General features: G+C 35.1%; 1 protein-coding gene across 1 annotated transcript in view; it reads right to left on the minus strand.

The window, feature by feature from the left end:
* Nucleotides 1–10770: 10770 nt before the first annotated feature.
* Nucleotides 10771–24816, minus strand: part of TRUB1 (TruB pseudouridine synthase family member 1) — a 38704-nt gene continuing 24658 nt past the window's right edge. Inside the window, exons 5-8 of the mRNA XM_041746646.1 lie at nucleotides 18221–18293; nucleotides 16558–16697; nucleotides 14383–14439; nucleotides 10771–13568 (exon numbers count right to left, since the gene is read on the minus strand). Coding sequence (XP_041602580.1) covers nucleotides 13309–13568; nucleotides 14383–14439; nucleotides 16558–16697; nucleotides 18221–18293 — 530 coding nt within the window. The 3' untranslated portion in view covers nucleotides 10771–13308. The remainder of the gene's footprint in view (nucleotides 13569–14382; nucleotides 14440–16557; nucleotides 16698–18220; nucleotides 18294–24816) is intronic.

The raw sequence follows: 24816 nt of genomic DNA on the forward strand, positions 1-24816 counted from the left end.
AGTGAAGAAGAAACCAAACAAACAATCCAATTCCACCTCCTCCTTAAAAAGGAAACAAACAAACAATGCTACCACAAATTGGGATAAGTTAATCTTGTTTCTTTCATAGATTCTTAAAGTCGAGAGGCAGTTTAGGGTAGTGGAATAAATATCTCTAGCTTGTATCACTGCATTACTCATCCTTCTGTCTCTAAGATGCAGAAATGGGGGGGAGGGAATGTTTCCTCATGTAAGGACCTGCAATAGGCTCAAGGTTAACTTAGAGGTCAGCTAGATCTCTGGTTCTGAGTATCATGCTCTCCTTGAACTATAGACAGGAAAGCAGCTGGAATAAAAAGTAGAGTCAGTAAATATGTGCTGAATAAATGCTTCTCACTTTATTCACTCAAACTTGATGAGTGCCCATCATCTTCCCATCCTTGGAACAGAGTTCCAAGGTTTATCTGATCATAATGAGTACCCAGAATGTGCCAAGCAGTGGGGAAATCAACATGGAAATATAGCATTTGCTCTCAAAGGGGCTAGAGTGTGGTGGGGAAAACAGGTATGCTTAAAATGGGGTGCTAAGTATGGTAATGAACGTATATATGAGGTGCCATGGCAACCAAATGAGGATGGATTCATTCTGACCAGGCTATCAAAAAAAAAAAAAAAAAAAAAAAAAAGACTTCACTACTACTCCCCTTAAGTTGAGTCTCAAAAAAACTGCTGGGTGGGCAAGGGAAATAGCCACCTTCTGGGCACCTACAAAGACACAGAAAAGCCACTGAGGTTGCATGCATTTGATCAGATCTTCATTGAAGAATGTCTACGTGCCAGGCAAGATGTAAAGCACCAGAGAAATAGTAAAAAATAAGCTATGTCCTTGTCATACTTTATCCTATAGGTGCTAAGTGTTTAAACACAGGAGCAAGACAATCAGCTATATTTTGGAACAGCCACTCTGAAGGTGGAGGAGAGAGGCTTAAAGGAGAGACTAGAGGTGAGGAAGCCCAATTATGGAGACCACAATAGCCCCAGTAAAAGATGATAAGGGCCAAGCTAAGACAGTGACCCTGGGCAGGAGAAAGTTCTGTTCATGGGATGGACTCAACCAAACATGTCCACCATCCAGCCTCTGCTTTATTTTCAGACAGCTCCGGAAGTTACACAGTCCATCTCTACACTGGGCTGGAATCAGCCCCCTTCCAACCACCATGTGATGGCCTAGTTGTGCACTCTGGAAAAATGTAGACATGACAGGTCCTCAAATACTGGGTCTGTGTTCATGCTTGATTGCTACCAGTGAAATTCACATAAAATATTTATATTCCTCTACAAACAAAAGAGCAGAGTGAGGGCATATATTCCAAAAGCTTCCTAAATCTCCTACCCTAAACATTCAAATCTGCCTGGAGAAGCTAAGGGAGAGAAGATATTTTTTTTTAAATCTTTTTTTTTAACACTTCAGCTTCATAGGTGATTGCTAGGTTTTGAAATCTTTCACTTTATGAATTACCCATCTTCTGGCTTTTTAAACAACAAACAAAAGGGAAAAGTGTTTCTTCACTGAAGAGAATAAGATTTAGCCATTCTAAGGCACCTCGACCTCTGCTCAATGGCCAGTATTTTCCAGGAACAAGAGACCAGAGAGGTCAGTTGTTAACGGTTCAACAATTTTACTCTGTTAGAAATTCTACCTCCTGAAGCTAGAGGCCTACAAATCTAATAATTTTTTTGGATTTCTATTTTTTTTAAGATTTTATTTATTTATTCATGAGACACACACACACACACACACACAGAGAGAGAGAGAGAGAGAGAGAGGCAGAGACACAGGAAGAGGAAGAAGCAGGCTCCATGCAGGGAGCCCAACGTGGGACTCAACTGGGTCTCTAGGATCATGCCCTGGGCCGAAGGCGGCGCTAAACTGCTGAGCCACCCAGGCTGCCCTTTTCTTGGATTTCTATGTCCAGTTTTAGAGTCCTTCATCCCAGCTAAGTCTGCAATGCCAGAGTGAGACAGTGAACACAGGTATTTACCCCTACATGGTAGGCCCTGGTCAACCAGAAGTCTGCCTGTGTGGCAGGAAGGCTTTTCTATCCAGGGAGGCCAGGGATTAATATACTACTGAGTTTTGTTTAGGAACATAGATTTTAATTTTTCTTATTATGAAAGTTTTCAAACATACATAAAAGCAAAGAAAAAAAGTACAATGAACTCACACATTGCCTTCTTCAGATTCAATACTATCAGCACTTTGACATGCTGGCTTCATCCCCTTTCCCTTCTATCTTTTTTTCCTCCCTCTTTCTCTTTCTTCTCTTTCTTCCCCCCTCTCTTCCTTGCTGTGATATTTTTAAACAAATGTCTTACATCATGTTATTCTACTCTTATACTTCAGAATAATTCTTAAAAATGACATGTTATTATATAACTGCAATACTATTACCACACCTGACCAAATGAATAGGAATCCTCTCACGTCATCTAAAACCTAGGTTCCAGGAAAGTTTTAGAAGTCATAAGGCTTGAGATTTCTGTTGCTTCTCTAGGGAAGGGCTTTGCCACAGATAGCCTTAATTGATTATCAGGCATTTTTTTCCTTATCCTCAGCTTAAAGTTTCATCCCATTACTGCATATTATACTCATGTATCATGCTAAATAATTAATCTTCCTTTTTAATGTTTACACATTTCAGATATTTGTATACATTTAGCTTGTTTTTCCTTAGTCTTTGCTTAGCTGAACTATACATATTTAGTTCTTTTACTCTTTCCTTATTAATCAATGCCATAAGCTCTTAATCATTTTGGAGCTTTGCTTTGAACCTCGTCCAGCTGGTTTCCATAAGCCTAGTAATGAGTAGCCCAGAACCAGATGTAGCGTTCCAAGAGCCATGTCACCCAAATCAAACTGCTCCCCATTCCTTCTCTGAATGCTCAATCCCAAACCACAAGAGCCTTATTTTCTGTCATATTATAACAGAAACAAATGTCTTGTTTTCTGCTTTTATGCCCAGTTATTTTTTGGCATTACAGCATGTGTTTCATTCCTCCCACTAAACATCTGTGCTTCAGATCACTTTCCTCCAGATGTAATATAAACAGTATTTTGGAACCAGAAGAGTACAGAGACCCAGCTCTGCCATGCTGGCTATGTGACTCTTGGCAAGTCACCTCATACTCAGCGCCACTTCAAGTTCCCCACCTAAATGACAAGACTGATGCTTTCTACTTTCTACTTCACAGAATTGTTGGAGGGTTAAATAAGATGATATAAATGCAAAAGGTTTACTAACTTTAATGGCATGTGTGTGTGCAGATATATATATTTAATATACTTTAGTACACTTAATATACAAAACGTTAACTTCTACATTCTCTAGACTTTTCTACTTGCATCAGTAGCTTATTGCACCATTTAATCATCTGTACTATCAGGAGTTCTTTGTTTCAGCTCAATTCTTCCTATCAAAACAGTATCTAATAAAATATTTTTTGAAATGTATACTTTGAATCCATAAACCACGAGACTTTCATGTTTATTTTTCTATTACTTCTAAGTCAGGTATATGGCATTTGCTTCTGTTTACTATTTACTAAGTACTAAGTCGTGCTAAACACTTTACCTGAATGGCCAATTTAGACCTCATGATTCAAACATCTACTATGAAGTAGATGCTATCAACATTCCCACTTTACAGACGAGGAAACTGGGGCTCAGAAAAGCTAATTAACTTGCCTAATGTTAATAGTTGGTCAAAGCTGTAGAGCTTGGAAAACCTGCAACTCCAGAGCCCATTCTCTCAACTGTGAGCATGATTTAATATTTCACATAATTACTGTGAACCCTTAGCTATAGATTAAATTCAACAAACCTCTATGTGCCAGACACCGGAGACCAGTGAGAAGGCATGGCTCCTTCCGGGAGGCTGTTTGCTCACAGAGAAGCTCAGAGCTGATTAAAAAGGAACAAAGCACAATGGCTGTCATTAGCACAGGCAATTATACCAATTACCCAACATCCACGAAAATGCTCTTATACAAAAATACTACTCTTATACAAAAATTCAGATTCATTCCCTTTAGATAAACTATTTGATGGCTATTGCTAATCATTTTATCCTCCAATTCCCTGGCCCTTGGCTATCTAATAAATAAATTGAATAATGCCAATTTTCCTTTAAACTGTTGGCTCAAACATCCATTATCTGATGATACTCTGGTTTGGAGCATTTTATTATCTCAGTCCTGGATCAGTGCACCAGACTCAGTTTTAATTGGGCTCTCTGCCTCTTGTTTCAGCCTCTTCAGTTCTTGCCACACATCACTGCCAGATTAATCTCCTTAAAATAAAGCTTCCATCTAAACCAGTTCCTCCTCTGAAGCTTTATTCATTTCTGACTTTCAAGGTTCGAAACGATGTAATGCTAACCATCTTCATGCAAATGTTCCTCTCCACTCAGACCTTCTCTTTTCTCCCTGCATATGCCGTATACACTGCTCTCTTGCTGGAACCACTATCCCCTCCTGAACTCCTCTCCTTTCTTTTTTTTTTTTTTTTTCCTCCTCTCCTTTCTTAACTCTTTGAATACTATCCCTCCTCTATGCACCCATCCTGATCACTAGACACTGTTCTCCCTCCTCTGTTCTCTTTAGAAGCTCAACAGATGTTTGCAGAATTAATTATTGCTCCATTAAACATCACTAGCACTTTCTGGGGATACCACTCACTGATATTCCTGTATCGTACCATACTTATCTCTTTGTATGTAGTAAGTAAGCGAAGTAATTAAGTGAAAGCTTCTTAAAGGCCTGAACTATGTCTTCAAGATCTCTTTAGTATGCTATACATTGTTTCCCCATGGAAAGGTATTCATGAATATTTGACAACGACATATTTAAATTATATAAAATAAAACACCTATTCGCCACCTTTAGATCATATGGCCAAATCCACGAGCCAAAAGACTATTAATGACTTAAGATATCTGGCCTCTAAGTTCTGTTCTTAATAATGCATTAATTTGGAGTTGGGAAAAATTATTTTTCTATGTCACAATTTTCTCACTGACAATGGAAGAATCCAAAAGTCAAAAGAATTTCAAGGTACCCTGCACACATGAATGCTAATTTATTAAATATTTTGCCATGATTCAATGGATAGATTATTTTCTAAACCTATAAAATGAACTATAACATTAGAGTACTGTAGCTCAGGTATGTTCCCCTCACTGCTCTTTAGATATGGAGAGTTCCATTTCTAACAAAAATAGGGAATGAAACAGCCTCAAAACCCTTGCAACTACAAATGCTGGGAAAAATATAAAAGCATCATTTAAGAGGTAAAATGAACTCAAATGGGTGACATGCTCCTCTGACAAGAGATGGGAAACATGAATTTTTTCACTCTTGGCATACTACAGAAGGAAGAGGCGGTCATCATAAAAGCACAGAAGATGAAAACAACTGAAATTGTAATAAATTATTGAAGGCCAAGAGTGATAGCTTAGGAATTTGGGGAGTCTCAGGCAGAAAGGAAGTCACTTCCTAGTTCTTTACTGTGGGTCTCCACATATAAGAGTGATTGGGCGCAGGGCAGTAGACCTAAGAGACCCTGTGGGTGGCACAAAGGCATTGAAGCTCACCCCCTACATGAACCCTCCCCTCACGTGAAGCAAAAGCCATAAACTTTTAGGGAGAGAGAAAAAACCAAGCAAAGGTCCATTGCCTTTGGTGGAAAGGCAGAAGCAAAAGCTGCCTGCCACTTCAGGAACGGTAATAAATGAACTTGGGTCAGGGTTTTGCACTGTTACAAAGCAGAGATCTGCTACCACTGGGAAAGGGGCAGAATTGCTGAAAAACCTCACCCCTGAAGTCCAGAAACACAAGGCCTAAGACAGGCTGGAGTGGGAGGACCAAGAAACATTTCCTTGAACCCACCAAGTAACAAGCAACAGCAGTTTACCCCTGGGAGACGTGGAAAAGCCTTGGTCAGATTCCTTCTACGGCATAAATATGAAAGACTTGTGAGCATGCAGAGAAAAACTGAGGAAAATCCTCCCACAATCCATGAGTCCACAAAACAAAATAGAAGCAACCTACTCTAGCAGCAATTACAAGTCTGCTATGTTGATAGTAAGTAAGATCAACACCAAACCCAAGCCTGTTTCAACTACTGACTAGACTGCCCCAACACCCCACCCTAATGGCTGGATAGAAGATGTGTGCCCATTTATAGATGTAAATACTATGTAGCTCAGACTGTTTTAAGCACAATATCTGGCCTTCAATTAAGAAATAAGAAACACACACAAGTAAGAAAAGGCTATGTGACAAAACAATCAACAGAACTAGACTAAGATATGGCCCAGATGTTAGAACTACCACTTTATTTATTTATTTATTTATGTATTTATTTATTTATTTATTATTTAATAAACTTATTGTTTATTGGTGTTCAATTTGCCAACATATAGAATAACACCCAGTGCTCATCCCATCAAGTGCCCCCCTCAGTGTCTGTCACCCAGTCACCCCCACCCCCATCCAGACAGACTTTAAAATAACTTTAATATGTTAATGGACCTAGTGGAAAGGTAGACAGCATGCATGAACAGATAGGGAATTTCAAGAGAGGTAAAAACTGAAAAAAAGAATGAAATCAAAATGCTAGAATTAAAAACTATCAGAGATGAAGAATTTCCTTAACAGGTGTATTGGTGCACTGGATTGAGGAAAAAGTCCATGAACTTAAAAAGAGGTCACTAGAAATTACCCAAACCAAAATATAAATTTAAAAAAAGAGCAGAGCATCCAATATCTGTGTGCCAATAAGAAATGTTGAATATCATAACAATTTGAGTCCCAGGAGAAAAAAAGAGAGCATAGAGTAAAATAAATATTTGAAAAGATAATGGCTGAGAATTTTCTAACACCGATGAAAGAAAATAAACTGAAAATGTAAGAAATTCAGAGGCCTAAAGGGTAGATACAAAGAAAACCAGACCTTGACACATCAAACTGAGAAACACTAAAAATAAAACACTGTAAGCAGCCAGAGAAAACACACAAGTCAGAAGATAATTAAATGACATCATTAAGTTCTCTCTCTCTCTCTCTCTGTGACTATCATAAATAAATTAAAAAAAAATTAAAAAAAAATTAAAAAAAATAAATAAATGACATCATTAAAGTGTTTATTGAAAAAAAGGTGAATATACCCAATTTATATACCCAGCAAAAATAGCTTTAAAAAATGCAGGTGAAATAAACATTTTTCAGACGAAACCTGAGAGAATTTATTCCTGTCAGACCTGTGCTAAAAGATATATAAGGGGATATCTGGGTGGCCCAACTCTTGATTTCAGCTCAGGTCATGATCTCAGGGTCCTCAGATCAAGCCCCACACTGGGCTCCACACTCAGTGGGGAGTCTGCTTGGGATTCTCGCTCCTGCTCCCCTCTGCCTCCACCCTGTTCACACACTCTTTCTCTCAATAAATAAATAAAATCTTTTAAAAATAAAAGCGCTATTAAAGGAAGTTATTCAGGGGGAAGAAGTATGATAGTAGAAATTTGGATCCACATAAGAAAAATGAAGAAGAACACAAGGATATAGAGAAATATAAAGATATATTTTTTACAATTTTTAATCTCTTAAAGATAGCTGTCGGTTTAAAGCAGGGGTCAGCAAGCTATAACATGAGGGTAAGTGTATTTTATTGGAACACAACCCCATCCATTCATTTATATGTACTGTCTATGGCTGTTTTCATGTTAGTGGCAAAAGTGAGTAGCTGCAAGAAAAACCATATACCTGCCAACTCTAAAATATTTACTATCGAGTTTCTTACAGAAAAAGTTTGCTGAACCATGCTTTAAAGTGATAAAGTAAAAACAACAACAAAATCTCAATATATTATAAGGTTTATATTATTTGTTAAAGTAAGATGTGTGAATAAAGCACAAAGGTAGGAGATAGGAAATGGAAATATACTATTATAAAGTTTCTACATAATATATGAGGTGGTACAATGAAGGTAATTTGTGATAAATTGAAGATGTATATCATAAATCCTACCACAGACACTAAGACATTTTTGAAAGAGGTAGAACAAGCCAAAAATGAGACAGAATGAGTGAAATATAATGGAATTCTAAAAAAACAAACAAACAAACAAAAAACACTCAAAGCTGAAAGCTCATCAAGTGCCCATTATTCACTAGAATCAATAAAGGGTGGTATATTTACATAATGGAATACTAAACAATAATGAGATGAATGACTTACAACCATAGGCTACAAGATCCCAGAATCTCACAAATTTTGTAATTTTGAGCAAAAGAGGCCAGGCATCGAAGAGTATATATCACACACTTCTATTTATATAAAGCACGAAAGCAAATTAATAATCTATGCTAGAAGCGGTTATCCCTGGTGGTAGGGTGAAGGTCAGTGGCTGATGACTGGAAGAGAACTTCAGGAGGCTTTTGCTGGACTAGTAATATCCTATTTCTTGATTTGGTTGCTGGTTACACATGTGTTCACTTTGTGAAAATTTATTAGACTATACATTTATTGTATATGCGATTTTCTGTATACATATTATCAGTGTAAGTGAAAAACCCCCACATGTTTAAACTATATTTAAATATATATGTAAACTAATATCTGATGAAAGAACAACACATGAGGGATTTTGGGGGGGAAACAGTGATATTCTAGAAATTTTCTAAAAACACAATATTCATTAAAGTGAATATATAGGTAAACAGTAAACTAAAATAGCAGAAGGAATTCATTATCTGGAAAAGATTCAAAGCAAATCCCCTAGCTACAGCACAGAGGGATAGATAGAAAATATAAAAGAGTAATTAGACACATAAAACAAAATGAGAATGTAAGACATAAATCTAATATGACAACTGCTATATTCAAAGAGACAAAGAATGGGAATTTGATGAACAACATGAAAATTCAGGTTATTAGGAACGAGCTTCTGAACAGAAGAAACATACGTTTGTTTTGTACTCAGAAGCCTCCTACTGTAGAGCTGGGAAAGTTCTTAGAGATAGACTAGTCCGCCCTTTGTTTCAAAGATAAGAAAATTGAAGTGATTTGCCTGGATGAAAAAGTTCATTAGCAGCAGAGACAGAAATGATCTTAATATGTTATATTTTAGGAGTCATGGATAAGACAAGCAAAATAGTCATTTCTGACTTTAGCTTTCCTGCTGGTATCACCACTTACTTATAGCAGCAATCTGAAATATTCCTGTTCATAGAATTTAACTCAAATTGAAAATATGAAGGCATTACTGATTCAAATGTCACATAATAAGTGTTTAACAAATGGTACTTAATGATTAGGCCAGACTAGGGCTGCCCACACATACTGTAAAGAAATAGTTTCAACACAAGTCTTCTACAGATTTGACTACAAGGCCATCATAATGATTTCAATATTTAAACTTCTATTATATACTTCTATTTAAATTTTTAACATTTTAAAGTGCTTTGTGAATTACATTTTCTCTATTATATACATAATGACAAAAGGTAAATTACTTTCTTCCTTTGAAATAGAACAACTCACTATCTAAATGAACCTCTAAGAGCCCACTGTCAGTCTAATGCAAATTTCAACCTGGTCAGGAGTATAAAATGTACTGAAGAACTGATATAAAGTACCCTTTATTTTTTTTTCAAAATAAATTATTTCTGATGATGGATTAGTAGCCTGTATTAATTCAAGTATTTAAGAATGAAAGATCTAGTCAGTATAGAAAAATGTATGTGAGGTTAAAAAAAAAAAAAAAAGGAAAATGTGAGGTTAGCCCTTATTCAAATTCTATAATTTTGAATTAGTAAAGTCTATTATTATTTTAATGCTTATGAATTTTAAAATCATAAGTAAAACAATCCTAGGATCACCTTTGATGACTTTTAAGACAAAAATATTTTTCAGAAACTGGGGATCTCTGGGTGGCTCAGCGGTTTAGCACCTGTCTTCGGCCCAGGGTGTGATTCTGGAGTCCCACATCAGGTTCCCTGCAGGGAGCCTGCTCCTCCCTCTGCCTGTGTCTCTGCCTCTCCCTCTCTGTGTCTCTCATGAATAAATAAATAAAATCTTTAAAAAAAATTTTTTTTCAGAAACATAAAAAATCTAAAGTGTAAAACTTAAGTGATTTAGTATATTCCAAGTTGAAACATTTTCAGGAAGTTCTTCTTACAATCAAAACAGAACTTTATCATATCATTAAACTTTCAGCCTAGAACTACATAATGAAAAAAACAAAACGGTACTTAAATAATGGACTCTTGGAAGACAAAAAATGTTTTATCAAGGAGTCTTGAACCTTTCAGAGCATCTGTATCAGTTTTAGTTGTTTATGACAGGAATATTTTAGGGTTAAAAAATTTTAACCATTCATATTCATAAATCTGACAACTATAAAAGAGGTACAGTCACTAAAATTAATTAGCAAATTTAGTTAGCAAAAAATGAAAATGAAATGAAAATTAAAAAGACAACAGTCCAGGGGTGCCTGGGTGGCTCAGTCAGTTAAGCGTCTGCCTTCTGCTCAGGTCATGATCTCAGTCAGGGTCCTGGGATCAAGTCCTGCATCAGGCTCCCTGCTCAGCAGGGAGTCTGCTTCTCCCTCTCTCCCTGAGCCTCTCTCTGCTCATGCTCTATGTCTGTCTCTCCTCTCAAATAAATAAATGAAATCTTTAGAAAAAGACAACAGGCCATGAAAATACTTCTACCAAGTATTTACTGCATAAATAACTCACACAAATGTATAAAGAAACCATTAAGACATTTATTTCTATAAATGAACAAAGTATATGAAAAAGTCACACAAAAGCAAGAGCAGTCTTGAACCGTTTCTTACTAAATTAGCAACAACATATAAAACCCCCCCAAAGCCGTAAACTTTTAATGAGCTGTATACTGAAAGGGTGCCACTGTAAAATGTTATAACTCTGGGAAAACAATAAGGCAAACATATGAAGAGCCATAAAGCTGTTCTTGTTATTCCCCTTAATAATCCCATCCCAGGAATTGATCTAAGAAAACTGAAAATAACATAAGTGCTCAGCAATAGGGAAATGGCTCAAATAAGCTGAACATGAAGTAATATGATTAAAATAATTACCAAAACTAAACAGAAATATAGTCTGATAATATGAAATGAAAACACAGTCAATTAGAAAATATAAATGCCTTAAGACTGTAACTAGGTAAACAAAAAAATGGGAAGACAGGAATACTAAATTAAAGCTCTGAAGTCACTGCATCAGGAAGGTAAGGATTATGGGTAATTTTTCCACTTGGCAAAATTTCCTTCAGTGTTGTAAATATAAAAAAAGATAAAATCTCTATTATTTTCCGTTGGCAAATTATATGTCAATTTTTAAGTGGAGAAATAGGGCACAGATGCCCCAGTTGTTCTCTAAAACTTGAATGTTCCTCTATTTGGACCTTAATTGGCAATGCATGCAGACGTAACAAATGAGAAGCTGTGCTGCTCCAGCAGGCAGGGGCAGCCACTGCCACTCTGGTTGATACAAACTGCAGGGCATGATATGTGATTAAGTAAAATTGTAAACTCTCAACTTGTATCTGTGTATTTGGTATTTTATATTACAGCATCAAGAGATCAAAGTCTTTCCCTTATAGTTTTGTGTGTCATAATTAGAATTAGTTTTAATATTCTCATTTAAATTATATCGTCAAGGCGCACCTGAGTGGTTTAGTCAAAGTATCTGACTCTCGACTTCAGCTCAGGTCTTGGTCTCAGGTTGTGAGTTCAAGCCCCACGTCAAGCTCCATGCAGGGCATGGAGCCTACTTAAAAAATAAAAATATAAATAAATAAATAAATAAATAGCCAATATGATGAAAATGATCTACTAAAGCATGTAACTTTTTATACTTAATTTATATTAGATTAACTACAAATAAAATCACACTAGTTTACATATTTCAATTTTTGAGTTAGAGGTTGCAAACAAACAACTACTTTTACAAGAAATGTAATCCATAAAAACCTAGAAACTCCTAAATTATGAAATTTTAAACTATTCTTCTTTTAGAAAGTATACTTATCTGAATAAATGAAGCAGGATTCAGACATTTCTGAAGACTGGCCACATAATATATTGCTTTCCCGTAACAAAAATATGAAGAAGCACTCCTTATATGTGAAATTTGTCATTTTGTAATGTGACTACATTTTCAGAATTATGTTAAAAAGGGACTTGGAACTTTCAGTAGGCTATTTGAATAAAAACGTCTGAGAATAACTGTTTTAAAATATTTAGAGCATAAGTGATTAACTGGAAACACAGGGCAGCTATTTCAATATCTATAAATATAATTTGAAACAGCAAACTAAAAACAAAAACCAAAAAAACCCCACAGTGTCATGGGGATTAATGCCCTGTAGAGGTACAAATACTAAGAAATAAGGAAAAGAAATTCTAAATTGAAGATACATTCTTTAGCTTAATTTTTAAAAATTATGCTATTTAATAACTTGGTACAGGGCGATTGACTGTGTTGAGGAAATCATTAGGAAAAGATCACAGAGCTGCCAAAATATAAGCCACAGGCTGTCCTTTGCACTCATGGTAGAGGTCAATTTAATTAAATATTTAGTCTTCTATTTACATTCTGGTAGTGGTAGCAGCAATAATTTATTTACAAATATTTATTACAAAAGTTTATTGGTTTCTAAGATCTAAACAAACATAGCTATTACCAGGGTAGTACAGCCTTATCAAATAAATGTTCTTAATAATTGTAAACTTCAGAACATGAGTTAAATAATGGCCTTTTCAAACATAACGAACTTCAATACAACAGAGCCACGAGGAAGCCAAAGTTAAGTCAATGTAACACTAATTTACACTCACTCTCGTGACACCAAAGAAACATGTAACTTGTGTTTTTTTTTCTCTGATTAGAAAATGTGTTCAACTTTTTCCAGGAAAAGACTTTGAAGAAAGATCAAAATCAGAAGGTCTGGTTTTCCTGAATCCAATCTAACAACATAATAACATCCTAAAAGAACATTCCATATTAAGGCAAACAACTGAACAACTAACTGCAAGGCTATTTATAATGTAGAGCAGATAAATTGTACACCATAAAAACTGTAAATGATGAACGTTTTTCTTCACACACACACACACACACACACACACACACACACAATCATGCGGGAAAAAAAATAGTGGTTGTCTTTTGCACGTAGCTTGTCATTCTGTACACAGGATTCAAATGTCAACCAAGAAATGATGACAATCCCAAACCAATCTTAATATGTCTTAATGACATCATCTTCTCCCTTTGTCTCACTGAGAGTTATATATTCACAGCTCAAAACTTGTTCATTAGATTCCTCAGGTTTTGATTTTTTAAGTGCCAATTCTGCTGGAAGAAGAGATGAGCAATGTTCCAGAGACTGTGCAATGTCATCAATCGTCCATTTGTCTTCAGGCAGAGCGTGCTCTTCTAGTGTAAATGGTCCCTGTTTGGTTCGGGTCAGCTCTAGGACATTGGCACAGGAAGAGAGTTCTAGAACAACAAAAATCCACAGGGCAAATCATTCAGGATTTCATAGTCATAATCATATTCAAATGACAGAAGATCTTGATTTAAACCTCTCAAAACCACCCCAAATGTAAAACTGTAATAATCTAATCTAAGAACCAAAGCAAACAAATAAAATAAAATAAAATAAAATAAAATAAAATAAAATAAAAGTAAGAACCAAGAGCTTTGAGATTAAGAAATGATCAAGTAGCAAAATCATATTTAGCAACTCACCTTGTAAACTGCTTTAAAGTCTACAAGGAACTGGCACATACTTTTCTCGTTTAACCATGAAGCAAGCCCATAAGGTAACTATTACTCTCCTCTGCAGATGAGGTAATCTGACTTGTCCAGTGCCACAGCTGCCAGCAAATGGCAGAGCCGGAACTGTAACTTTCTAGCTGTTTATAAGACTGCGGCTTCCAGTTAAATTTTTTTTTTTACTTATATCAATGAAAGTAACTTTGAAAAGGATGAGTCTTTTTATCTTATCCCTTTTTTTGTGTTAAAATATTTTATATCTGAAATAATGTTTGTTGGTTCTTACACTGATTATTCCCATCATCATTTCCTGCTCCTCTTTTTCTCTTTCTCTCCTGTTCTAAGCATTTCATGGCAGCTGCTGATGCTGATAATTGTATGCCATAAACCTTCAATGCTTCTGAAGCTGAAGGCAGCAAGAGTACAGTTCCCTAAGGCCAGCACTCAGACATACGAAAAATAGAAAATTCCCTCTTCCCATCAAAAAGGAATATTACTCTCTAAATGATAATTCATAATTCATCTTTATGCTTACCTTTGCCAATGTCACTGACCAAGCTTCTGATATAAAAACCTCCTCCACATTCAACATCTGGAATGTTAACAGTGACATGGTAAATTGCTAACCTCCTATGAAATCCACTTTACATAGAAATGATGCCCCTAAACAAATGTAAAAATGCACTATGCAAACAATCGAGTGATAAAATATTTATGCGCTAAAACATAAATTATTCATCCAATAGCATATGTGTTTGTGAGATTGAAAAGTCAGAGTGTGGAGAAAGCAAACAGCAGAAACTCATGAACACATTTTAAATTAACTGGCAAGTCACACCAACATTAATACTTCAGCCTTGTTCATTTAATAGGTTTTAAATAGTTAGAAATCTCAGGTTTGCTATTATGAGCTGTACATTTAAAAAATATTTTCAGATTTGTACACTTTGTTCACTTAATTGGGCTTAAATAGTTGGACACCTCAGCTTTGCTATCAAGAGTTGTAGATTTTTAAGATATTTTCAGATTTACACACTCAAAAAATACATCAAACAAAAACCCCTTATCATAAGGGACAGTAATTATGTTTGGGAAAATACAGTAAATGGAGAGTTCAGTCTATTTGTACATTCTCTTAAAAATATTCCTAAAGAAATCACAAAATAACTAAAATTACACAATGTTCCGGACTGAATGCAGATCTAAACATCTTAACACAGTATATTACCATTTATTGGTTAAGAGCAAGGCTCTGGACTATTTTCATTCATCCACAAGATATCCTGAATTTCCAAACAAAGGGACTACACTCCTGCTGCTTACCGTCTTATCATACAAATAAAGCCACTTGAAGGAATTAACCAAAACTCACAACCTGGGGATTTTAATTCTTTTTTTTTCCCCCATCAGCTCAAGGTTGGGGGCCACTGCTGAGATAAAATATGAGCACTAGGATCAAAGCAGGAATGTAAACATTCTTGGACTATATTTGACTTTAGTGAACAGACAACTCTTCTGGCCTATTACAACCTCCAGCGAACAAAATAAGTATTTACAATTTATTGTTGGAAACTGGAAAAACTCCAGTTTCTCTTTCACAGGTAATATCTACTGCACCAACCTAGCTGCTGCATTTTCATGAAATGAAGCATTTTTAGTATGTTTTTCCTCATTATTTGTCAAATGTTTTAGAATCAGGACACTAAAGGAAAGAAGTGACTTTGTTTTTTAACTGTACAAAAACCACATTCTTTAGGAACTTTATATCCATTTGTTAGTATGTCAAAGCAACAAAAGTTAGAGGAAAAAAGTTTTATGAAATTATTTCTAAAGGGAATCCTATTTAGTAGGCACTGTGAAATTAAGAGCAGATCAGTTTAAAGAAGCCTGAGATTCTAAAAGAGCTACAGCTTTTGATTCTTCATAGCTCATATATGATCATGACTTCAACTACTATTTTCTGCAACTAGGAGATCATAAAATTTCCAAACAATAGAAACAAACCTTTTGGTTTTTAAATTTATTTCAAATATAGATTTATAGATAAATTCAAATTGATAACCTGAATTAAAATTTACCACACGTCCAAGAATACATTTCTGTCTTACCCATTATTTCCATATTGTCAGGATCTTTAGCAGTAACTTGCAGGTAACAAAGAAGGGGGAGAAATAATCACTCTACTCTTAGGAGTTTCTTATACAAAAACTAAAAATGCTCTATTTTAAAAGGACAAATTAATTTAAATTTTAAAACCAAATATAAACTACCAGGTATTAGCCAAAATGAGGGAATAAGCATCCATAAGATAATAAAACACAAAATGTAAAATTTTGACAGTATATACCCCTCACTCTTTGCCATTAGAGACCGAAAGTATTTACCTCCAACTTTATAATATGATATATAGATTTTTAAAGATTTTATTTATTTATAATATGATATATTAAAAATTCAGCCTATTTAGAAAAGCATTTCTGAACTTCCATGTAGCTATCAGTATTAAAGGTATTAATAAAGCCTAACCTTACTTAAGGTTAAAAATCTCCAATATAGTAGGAATCCATTAAAATAATAAACCCTAACTTTACTTAAATTCAAATGTTAAAAATCCCCAATATACTAGGAATCCATTAAAATACACAAAAGTAGCCAAATGCAGAATAAAAGTACATGTAACTACAAATGATTTCAAAGTTTTCCACCTTACCTAATGTGAAAAATGGTGGCTGGAATTTCTGAAGGGAGAGACTGTATACGGTAACAGGCCTGGCAGGTTTTGCTTCTACTACTTCACCTCTCTTCATCAAGGTTGAAAGTCTCTGTCCATCTTTCTTTAATGCAGAATAGCTTGCAAGATAAGGGAGGGAGAGAAGGAATGAAGGAGCAGGAAAAGATTAAGAAAGAATGAGAGAGATTAACTCCAGATTACGGGATGGAAAGAAAGGAGGACCAGCAGCTCTTAAATTGAATCTTTCTAAAATACAAACTATTTTTTCCTTCTAATCAACTCCTTAACAGTGCCAGGGATGGAGTTCCTAAATACTTTTAAAGCTAAAGCTCAATCTGCTACCCAATGAATAATATTGTCAATTTTACACGTTAACCTTCTCTCTGGAGATGGTCTCTTCATATGTTCACTGGTCCTGGTTCTGGGTTAAGGGCACAAGGCAAAAAAAAAAAAAAAAAAAAGGGCACAAGGCCTCTGGTCACAATGGTCTCAGCTATATTTCCCTGAAACAACCTTCATTACAATAATAATCATTTTCACATAAAAGTTACCAAAATATTTCTAAAATGCAAATAAGCAAATAATCTGCTTAACAGATCTTAGCTTTGTGTGATAAGATTTTATTAGACCACAAAATCCTTGGAATAATCAACAGAAGAAATTTCTAAAACTGCTCTTATAGATATAAATGTTTAAGCTATTTTAACAATAATGATCGAAAAAATAACATTTACTCATATTCTGCAAAATTTTTTGACTTTCATTTGAGGCAAAACTTTGAAGACATATTTCTCTTTACATATTCCAGTGTTCTTGAAAAAAATAAAGATTTTATAGTAAAACATAAATACTAAATTCTAGGGACACCTGGGTGGCTCACGAGTTAAGTATCTGACTCCTGATCTCAGCTCAGGTCTTGATCTCAGGGTCATGAATTCAAGCCCCACACTGGGCCCTACGCTGGGCGTGGGGCCTTCTTAAAAAAAAAAAAAAAAATTTAAGAAATAATTACTAAATTCTAAAAGAACATCAGTAACTTCTCCTAACATCTTATAACAATTCAGCCATTTTTTAAAAATAAAAAGCAAGCTACTTGAAATGGGGATGTGCACAAAAAATATGGTTCAGTGGTACTCAATATTCTAAAACTTTTAATAAATTCTAACTCTCATCTGTTTCATTTGTTGCAGAGAATTGTGAAGCATAAGACTCCTGGCCTAAAAAATGGTCCTCACACCTAAAGAAAAGTACCAACTGGACTATAAATCACAGCTCCGACACCAGTACTAGACTGGACTGGTTCCTTCACAGCAATTCCAGGAGAACTGACATTTCTGCATTCCAGAACTGCCCTGAGGTATACACACAGAATCAAAAAAACCAATAAACACTGGAATAGCATAAATGTCAGGCTGTGGCAACATCCAGGGACAGAGAAAACCACATTCCACTACCTCAGAGAGTGCTGAAGTTCTGCAACCTGTCTAAATAAGGCTCACCTTGACTTGATCGTATATTGTCAGATTAAAACATGCCTCACTATACATAAAATGAAGCCCTCTTTTTTTCTCATTAAAGTGATGTTAATAAACACTAAAAAATAAAAATTAAACATTTATTCAAATTCAATAATTGAACTTACAGGGGAGGTACCTGCATTATATTCCCAGTAAATTTCTGTAGAATGCCTTCAATATCTTCTTGTGTTATTTTATCTGTCAAAAATGAATAAAAAATATAATACTAAACCAATCAGAAGTATACGTGCTATTTTCACAGCATTAAAGGTGAAAATATAAGAATTTTCTAACAAAATATATTTGTAGGCCAAATTCTCCCTTATTGCGGTGAATAAAATACACATTACTGGGATAAAGGGGGAGAAAGTCTTATATTTTGTAATATTAAGACTAAATTTCTTTTTGCTTCAATTTTTTTCTCCAAATTTCCTCCAAAACTGGTCCAGTCATCTTATACACACTTAATTGGTTCTTACTATAGCCTTTAGAAGACCTGAGAAAAATGTTGCATTAGCTACAGAAATGGTACTGTAGTATTCAAAAATGAGGCGATCAGAAAATAGAGAGATACAGATAAGTTTTTTTTTTAAAGTATAATTGGTATACAATGTTATTATTAGTTTCAGGTGTACAACATAATGATTTGACAATATATATTACCTAGTGCTAACCAGATAAGTGGTGATGGGCAAAATAGGTGAGTGAGATTAAGAGGTACAAGCTTCTAGTTGTAAAATAAGTAAATTATGAGAATGAAAAGTAGAGCATAGAGAATATAGTCAAAAATACTGTAGTAACTTTGTATGATGATAGATGGTAAACACGGAATATCTGTTATCCACGTGAAACTAATATAACACTGAATGCCAACTATTTTTTAATTAAAAAATAAATCAATTAGGGACACCTGGGTAGCTCAGTGGTTGAGTGTCTGCCTTTGGCTCAGGTCATGATCCTGGGGTCCTGGGATCGAGTCCTGAATCAGGCTCCTGGAAGGGAGCCTACTTCTCTCTCTGCCTATGTCTCTGCCTCTTTCTCTGTGTCTCTCATGAATAATTAAGTAAAACTTTAAAAGAATAAGTAAATGAAAATAAATCAATTAAAAATTTTTTAAATTAAAAAAAATTTTTTTTTTAAATTTTTTTTAAAAAAGAAAGTGGTGCCTGGTTGGCTCAGTTGGTGGAGCAAGTGACTCTTGATATTGGGGCTGTGAGGTCAAGCCCCACCTTGGATGTACAGACTACTTAAAAATAAAATCTTTAAAAAAAGAAAAGCATCCATAAACTGTCTTAAGTTTCTCCAGGCATCAAATACTGTAAACAACTTAATGCAGTTATCAAAGACTATTAAGTATTAGCCATATTAAAAACTCACCTGCTAGATTTCAAAACTGTTCTGTGGTATGGCATAAAACTGACATTCACATTCAATTCTGTCCCCAGGTAAAGTATTTATTTGTCTCCTTCCCTCCCTTCACTGCTCTTAGAATTTTTCTGTTCTTTTAAACAAACACTGTCAGGAGTCTGACTTTAAAAAATAAGCCAGGGCAGCCCATGTGGCTCAGCGGTTTAGTGCCGCCTTTCAGCACAGGGCCTGATCTCGGAGATCTGGGATCAAGTCCCATGTCGGGCTCGCTGCATGGAGCCTGCTTCTCCCTCTGCCTGTGTCTCTGCCTCTCTCTCTCTCTCTCTCTGACTGTCTCTCATGAATAAATAAGATCTTAAAAAAAAAAAAAAAAAAGCCAGTGCAAGAAAAGATAGTGGAAGGATACCATGATTACTAAGCATTTTTTAAAGAATGATTTGAGAAGATTTGAATGAAGACATAAAGTTTTCAGTGTCTGTTAGTCTTATTTCCAGCTTTTGATACTCTTTCCAATAGATTAACTATATTATTAAGTATAAAATATTATTACTATAATATTACAATATAGTTCTAAAATTTTAACACATTAAAACTAGACACACTGAAATTCAGTATTTGGGGTTTTCATATTTATATGACTATATATATTTCATATTCAATAATTACAAAATATCATATACTTCTTTAGGTCTCACAGTGGAAATTATAGTGCTTCTTTTTCACTTAGAAGGAAATTTATTTAAACTTTTCATTCTAATACATACATGCTACATTTGATTTTATTAAAAAATATTAAACAAAAACTAATGTGCTTTGAATTATCATTGTAACAGAATAGAAATTAAAGGATAACACGGAATACTGTATTCAGATTTCAATATCAACACAGCAAGATAGCCTTAACCTCAGTGTGACCTGGATCCTCAAGTTAAACACAAATGAAAGACCAGAACCTACTAGACTCAAAGAGCTACAAGAACTCAAGAGATTTCCTCTAACACCTAGCGGTCCATAAAGACAGATCTCAGGTGGGTATTCTCTTCATACTGCTTTTTAAACAGATGCAGCTCATGACAGGTATGATGAGGATTTTTCCATGAAAAATTTTCATTCTGTTGAAACATGTTAAAACAATTACTGGTGGCACTTTAGTGATGCAAAACTTCCAAATCTAGACAGCCAATGCCACCTCCTTCCTGACTACTGCTAAAGAAATGCCATTGCTGAGAATACTACAATACTTCATAACTTAGCAATACATTTTTCAAAATAAATATCTACCTCTGCCAATGTCTCTTTTTCTGACTTAACGTCTCAGGCATTTCTGGTTTGTACTGTTCATTCTGCAACTAATCATAAACAATTTTTTAACTGATACCTACTATCTATATGCAGGTATTATCTCACCAATGAAACTCCAACGTCCTAAAAGGCAAAAGCAGCTTTTCTTCTTACATAATGTACACAATTACAGAGACACTCAAGATATTCGTGCTGAATTAGCTGAGGAATAATAGAATCTCAAGGTCAAAGGGCATTTAAAAGTCACCTAGGCCAATCATTCATCTGATGTTTGAATTACTGGACAGAAAGCCTACGCACCAAGTTTTTTCTTTTTTAAGATTTTATTTATTGATTGATGAGAGACAGAGACATAGGCAGAGGGAGAAGCAGGCTCCCTTCCAGGAATCTGATGCAGGACTCGATCCCAGGACCCTGGGATCACGACCTGAGCAGACACTCAAACACTGAGCCACCCAGGCGTTCCTGTAGCAAGTTGTTTTATGACAAAAATGAATGTAATATTTTAGAATGAAACATGATTATTTTTTATAATATGATTATTATATTCACTACATGAGTATGTAGTGAAGCATGCTGGCTTATCTCTAAAATATGATATTAGTCCAATCCAAATAATAATCAATAATAATAATAAAGACTCTAGGCGAGCCTGGGTGGCACAGCTGGGAAAGCATCTGACTCTTGGTTTCCACTCAGGTCATGATCTCAGAGTTGTGAGATAAAGCTCCGTGTCGGGCTCTATGCCCCGGGGTGAGTCTGCTTGAGATTTTCTCTCTCCGTCTGGCCTTCCCCGACTTGTGCATACTCTTTTTCAATAACTAAATGTCTCTCTTAAAAAAAAAAAAAAAAGACTATCTCCAAAGGATTTACAAAGAAATGACAAAATCTCTAAAGCAATTACATCCAATAACTATCCAAAAGACGTACATTTGGTAAAAGAAGATGGGTATGATAAAAGTGTCACAGGACTTGGGTAATTATTCTTTGTTTAGGAACTAATAAATCATCAATGTGGCAGTATTCATTTGAAATTAATTTTAAAAAGTCATTCTCACAATAACGTAATATATGCAAGATCATGTCACACATTATTATTTGCTTAATATTTGTTGACTCTACTTACATCACGATAGCTGGTATTTAACTGAACTGTATGGTTAAAAGCAATATTCCACCAGGGTAGAAGGGTAGAGTAACTGTTCCTGGACAAGCTCTATCCCTAAAAGCAGCTTTTCAATTGAAAAAAAATATATAGTGCAGAACTGTTTTCGAACATCAGACAACAGATAGCAAAGACTGTAATCTCTGAAAGAAGGGAAAGAAACAGGTAAGCCTTTCTGAGGATCATTTGCTTCACTCAGAAATGCTTTCTGGACCGTGGTACAAGGAGGAAAATCCCAAAAGAGCACTGTGATCTTGCCAGAATCAGGAGATAGATAAAGATGAGCAAGAGAGGAGAAAGGATAGCAAATGGAAAACTGCCAGAGACCACCCGGTCTCCATGCAGAGACCGCTCCCTCTCCCTTAGACCAATCCCTTTTGCTAGGTTTCTGGAGTGTACTTCCCCTTTGCTAAATAAAACCTTTGGTGCTTTAATTCTCCATCAAGTCCCTCAACTGAATTTTTTCCTTCAAGAAGACAGGAAACAAGAAACTTTACAGTCCATCAACTAGTAACAATCTCATTGATAAAAATCAGAAATTGGGGAAGCAGCAGGTGGAATTTGAGAGAAACACACAGAGAAAGAGATGTCTAGAGGGGTCCACTTGAGACTGGCTAAATTCCACACTGCATATAATACAGTGAGTTGCCACATAGTTAACCAAAGAACTACGACTAAAGCTCTTACAAGGTGGAAAGATGTGTCAATTCCAACCATCAGCATGAAGAAAGTTGGCTGAATACCCAGGGTATTTGACAGAGACCCCAGAAAAGCCACGTCTGAGGAGTAGGGCTAATGGAGACCTGGAAAAATATCTACTTTAGATCCCCCCTCACAAGGAATCTACACAAAAGTGACTTGAATTAGTGAGTTTAGCAAGGCTAAAAGACATAAAACCAATATTTAAAAATTAACTCCATTTTTCTATATTAAGAATGAATGATCAGAAACTGACATTTTTAAAATTCAATTTATAATAGCATCAAAAAATATGAAGGACTTAGGGATTTCATATACAAATCAAGTGAAAGATCTACATACTGAAAACTATAAAAATATGTTTGATATTATTTCAAAATAAAAAGATCATAAAGGAATAGTATAAACAACTTTACACTAGTAAGTTTGAAAATTTAGATATAATGAACAAATTCTTAGGGTAAAAATTATCTAGAATGACACAAGAAGTAAGAGATATTGTATATTTAATAGAGAAAGCCATGATTAAAAACCTTCCTAACAAAGAAAACTCCAGATATCAGATGTCCACCAGTAAAAATTCTACCAAATGTTAGAAGAAGAAAGAAATTCTAGAGGAAAAAAGAAAGCGAACACTTCCCAACCCATTTTATGAGGTCAGCATAACTCTGATATTAAAACCAGTCAAGGACATTAACAGGAAGGAAAAATAGAAGGTAATCTCAGAAAAAAGATGCAAAAATCCTAAACCAAATACTGGCAAACTAAATTCAATAATTTATGTAAAGGGTAACATATTATCATCAATTTGGGCTTACTTTAGAAATGTAAGATTAGTTAATTATTTGAATAAGGAGAAAAATCAACTGATATTAGGAAAGTATTCAATGAAATTCAATGTCTGCTCATGATTTAAGACAATACAACAGTTTTTTAACTGGTCACCAAAAGAATTGGACTAATCACAAAGGAAAAGATTTGATAAAGTAAACTAAATTAAAACTAAAACCTTCAGGTTGCGTGGGTGGCTCAGCAGTTGAGCATCTGCCTTCTGGCTCAGGGCATGATCCTGAGGTCCTGGGATTGAGTCCCACAAGGGGCTCCCTGCAGGGAACCTGCTTCTCCCTCTGCCTAGGTCTCTGCCTCTCTGTCTATGTCTCTCATGAATAAATAGGTTAAAAACACCTTTAAATAAAAAAATAAAGACATAAAACTAAAACTTTGTTTTCTAAGATAAAATTAAGAGAGATAAAAGATAAGCCACAGAATAGAATAAAATATACATAAGACATATAACAAAAGAGCATCCATTGTATACAAAGATCTCATACAAATCATTGTTGTTGTTGTTTTTTAAAGATTTTATTTATTTATTCATGAGACAGAGGCAGAGACCTAGGCAGAGGATGAAGCAGGCTCCATGCTGGGAACCCGACGTGGACTCGACCCTGGGTCTCCAAGATCACACCCTGAGCCAAAGGCGGCGCTAAACCGCTGAGCCACCCAGACTGCCCCAAATCATTTTTTTTTTTAAAAAAGGTGACTCAATACAGAAAGAAAAACAAAAACAAAAGCAAAAAGAATGGGCAAGAGACCTGGACAATACACAAAAGAATATGGCTAAGAAGCCAAACACATATGATTAAGTCCTAAATCTCATTAATAATCAAAAGAAATCATAATAAAATACCACTACACACTTAACAGAATGGCCAACATTAAAAACACTGTTAATACCATGTGTTGTCCAAGTCAGTGGAACTCATTTACTGTTGGTGAAAATGCAAAGTTATACAACTGCTTTGAACACTGTTGACTATTTTCCATACAATAGGATTACCCCATTACTCAGCAATTCTACCTGGGGGTATATACAAAAGAAATGAGTACATGTGTCTACCAAAACACAGGTACAAAATACACATAGCAGCTTTCTTCATAAAGCCTCAAACTGGGGTCAAATGTGTATCAACAGAAGAATACTATATACGGATTAGGGCTTGAAAGGTGTCTCTAGGAATCTTCTATTTCTTGACATCACTGGTAGTTGCAGGGAGGTTTGCTTTGCGATAGTTCACTGAGCTATAAATTTAAGTTTCATTCACTTTTTATTTTTGTAATACTTTATAATAAAAAGGTTTAAATACAAACAAAAGGCACCATAAGATGACTGATCCCCAGCTTCAC

The sequence above is a fragment of the Vulpes lagopus genome, chromosome 2 (assembly GCF_018345385.1).
Source record: "Vulpes lagopus strain Blue_001 chromosome 2, ASM1834538v1, whole genome shotgun sequence".
In the NCBI taxonomy this organism is placed as follows: Eukaryota; Metazoa; Chordata; class Mammalia; order Carnivora; family Canidae; genus Vulpes; species Vulpes lagopus.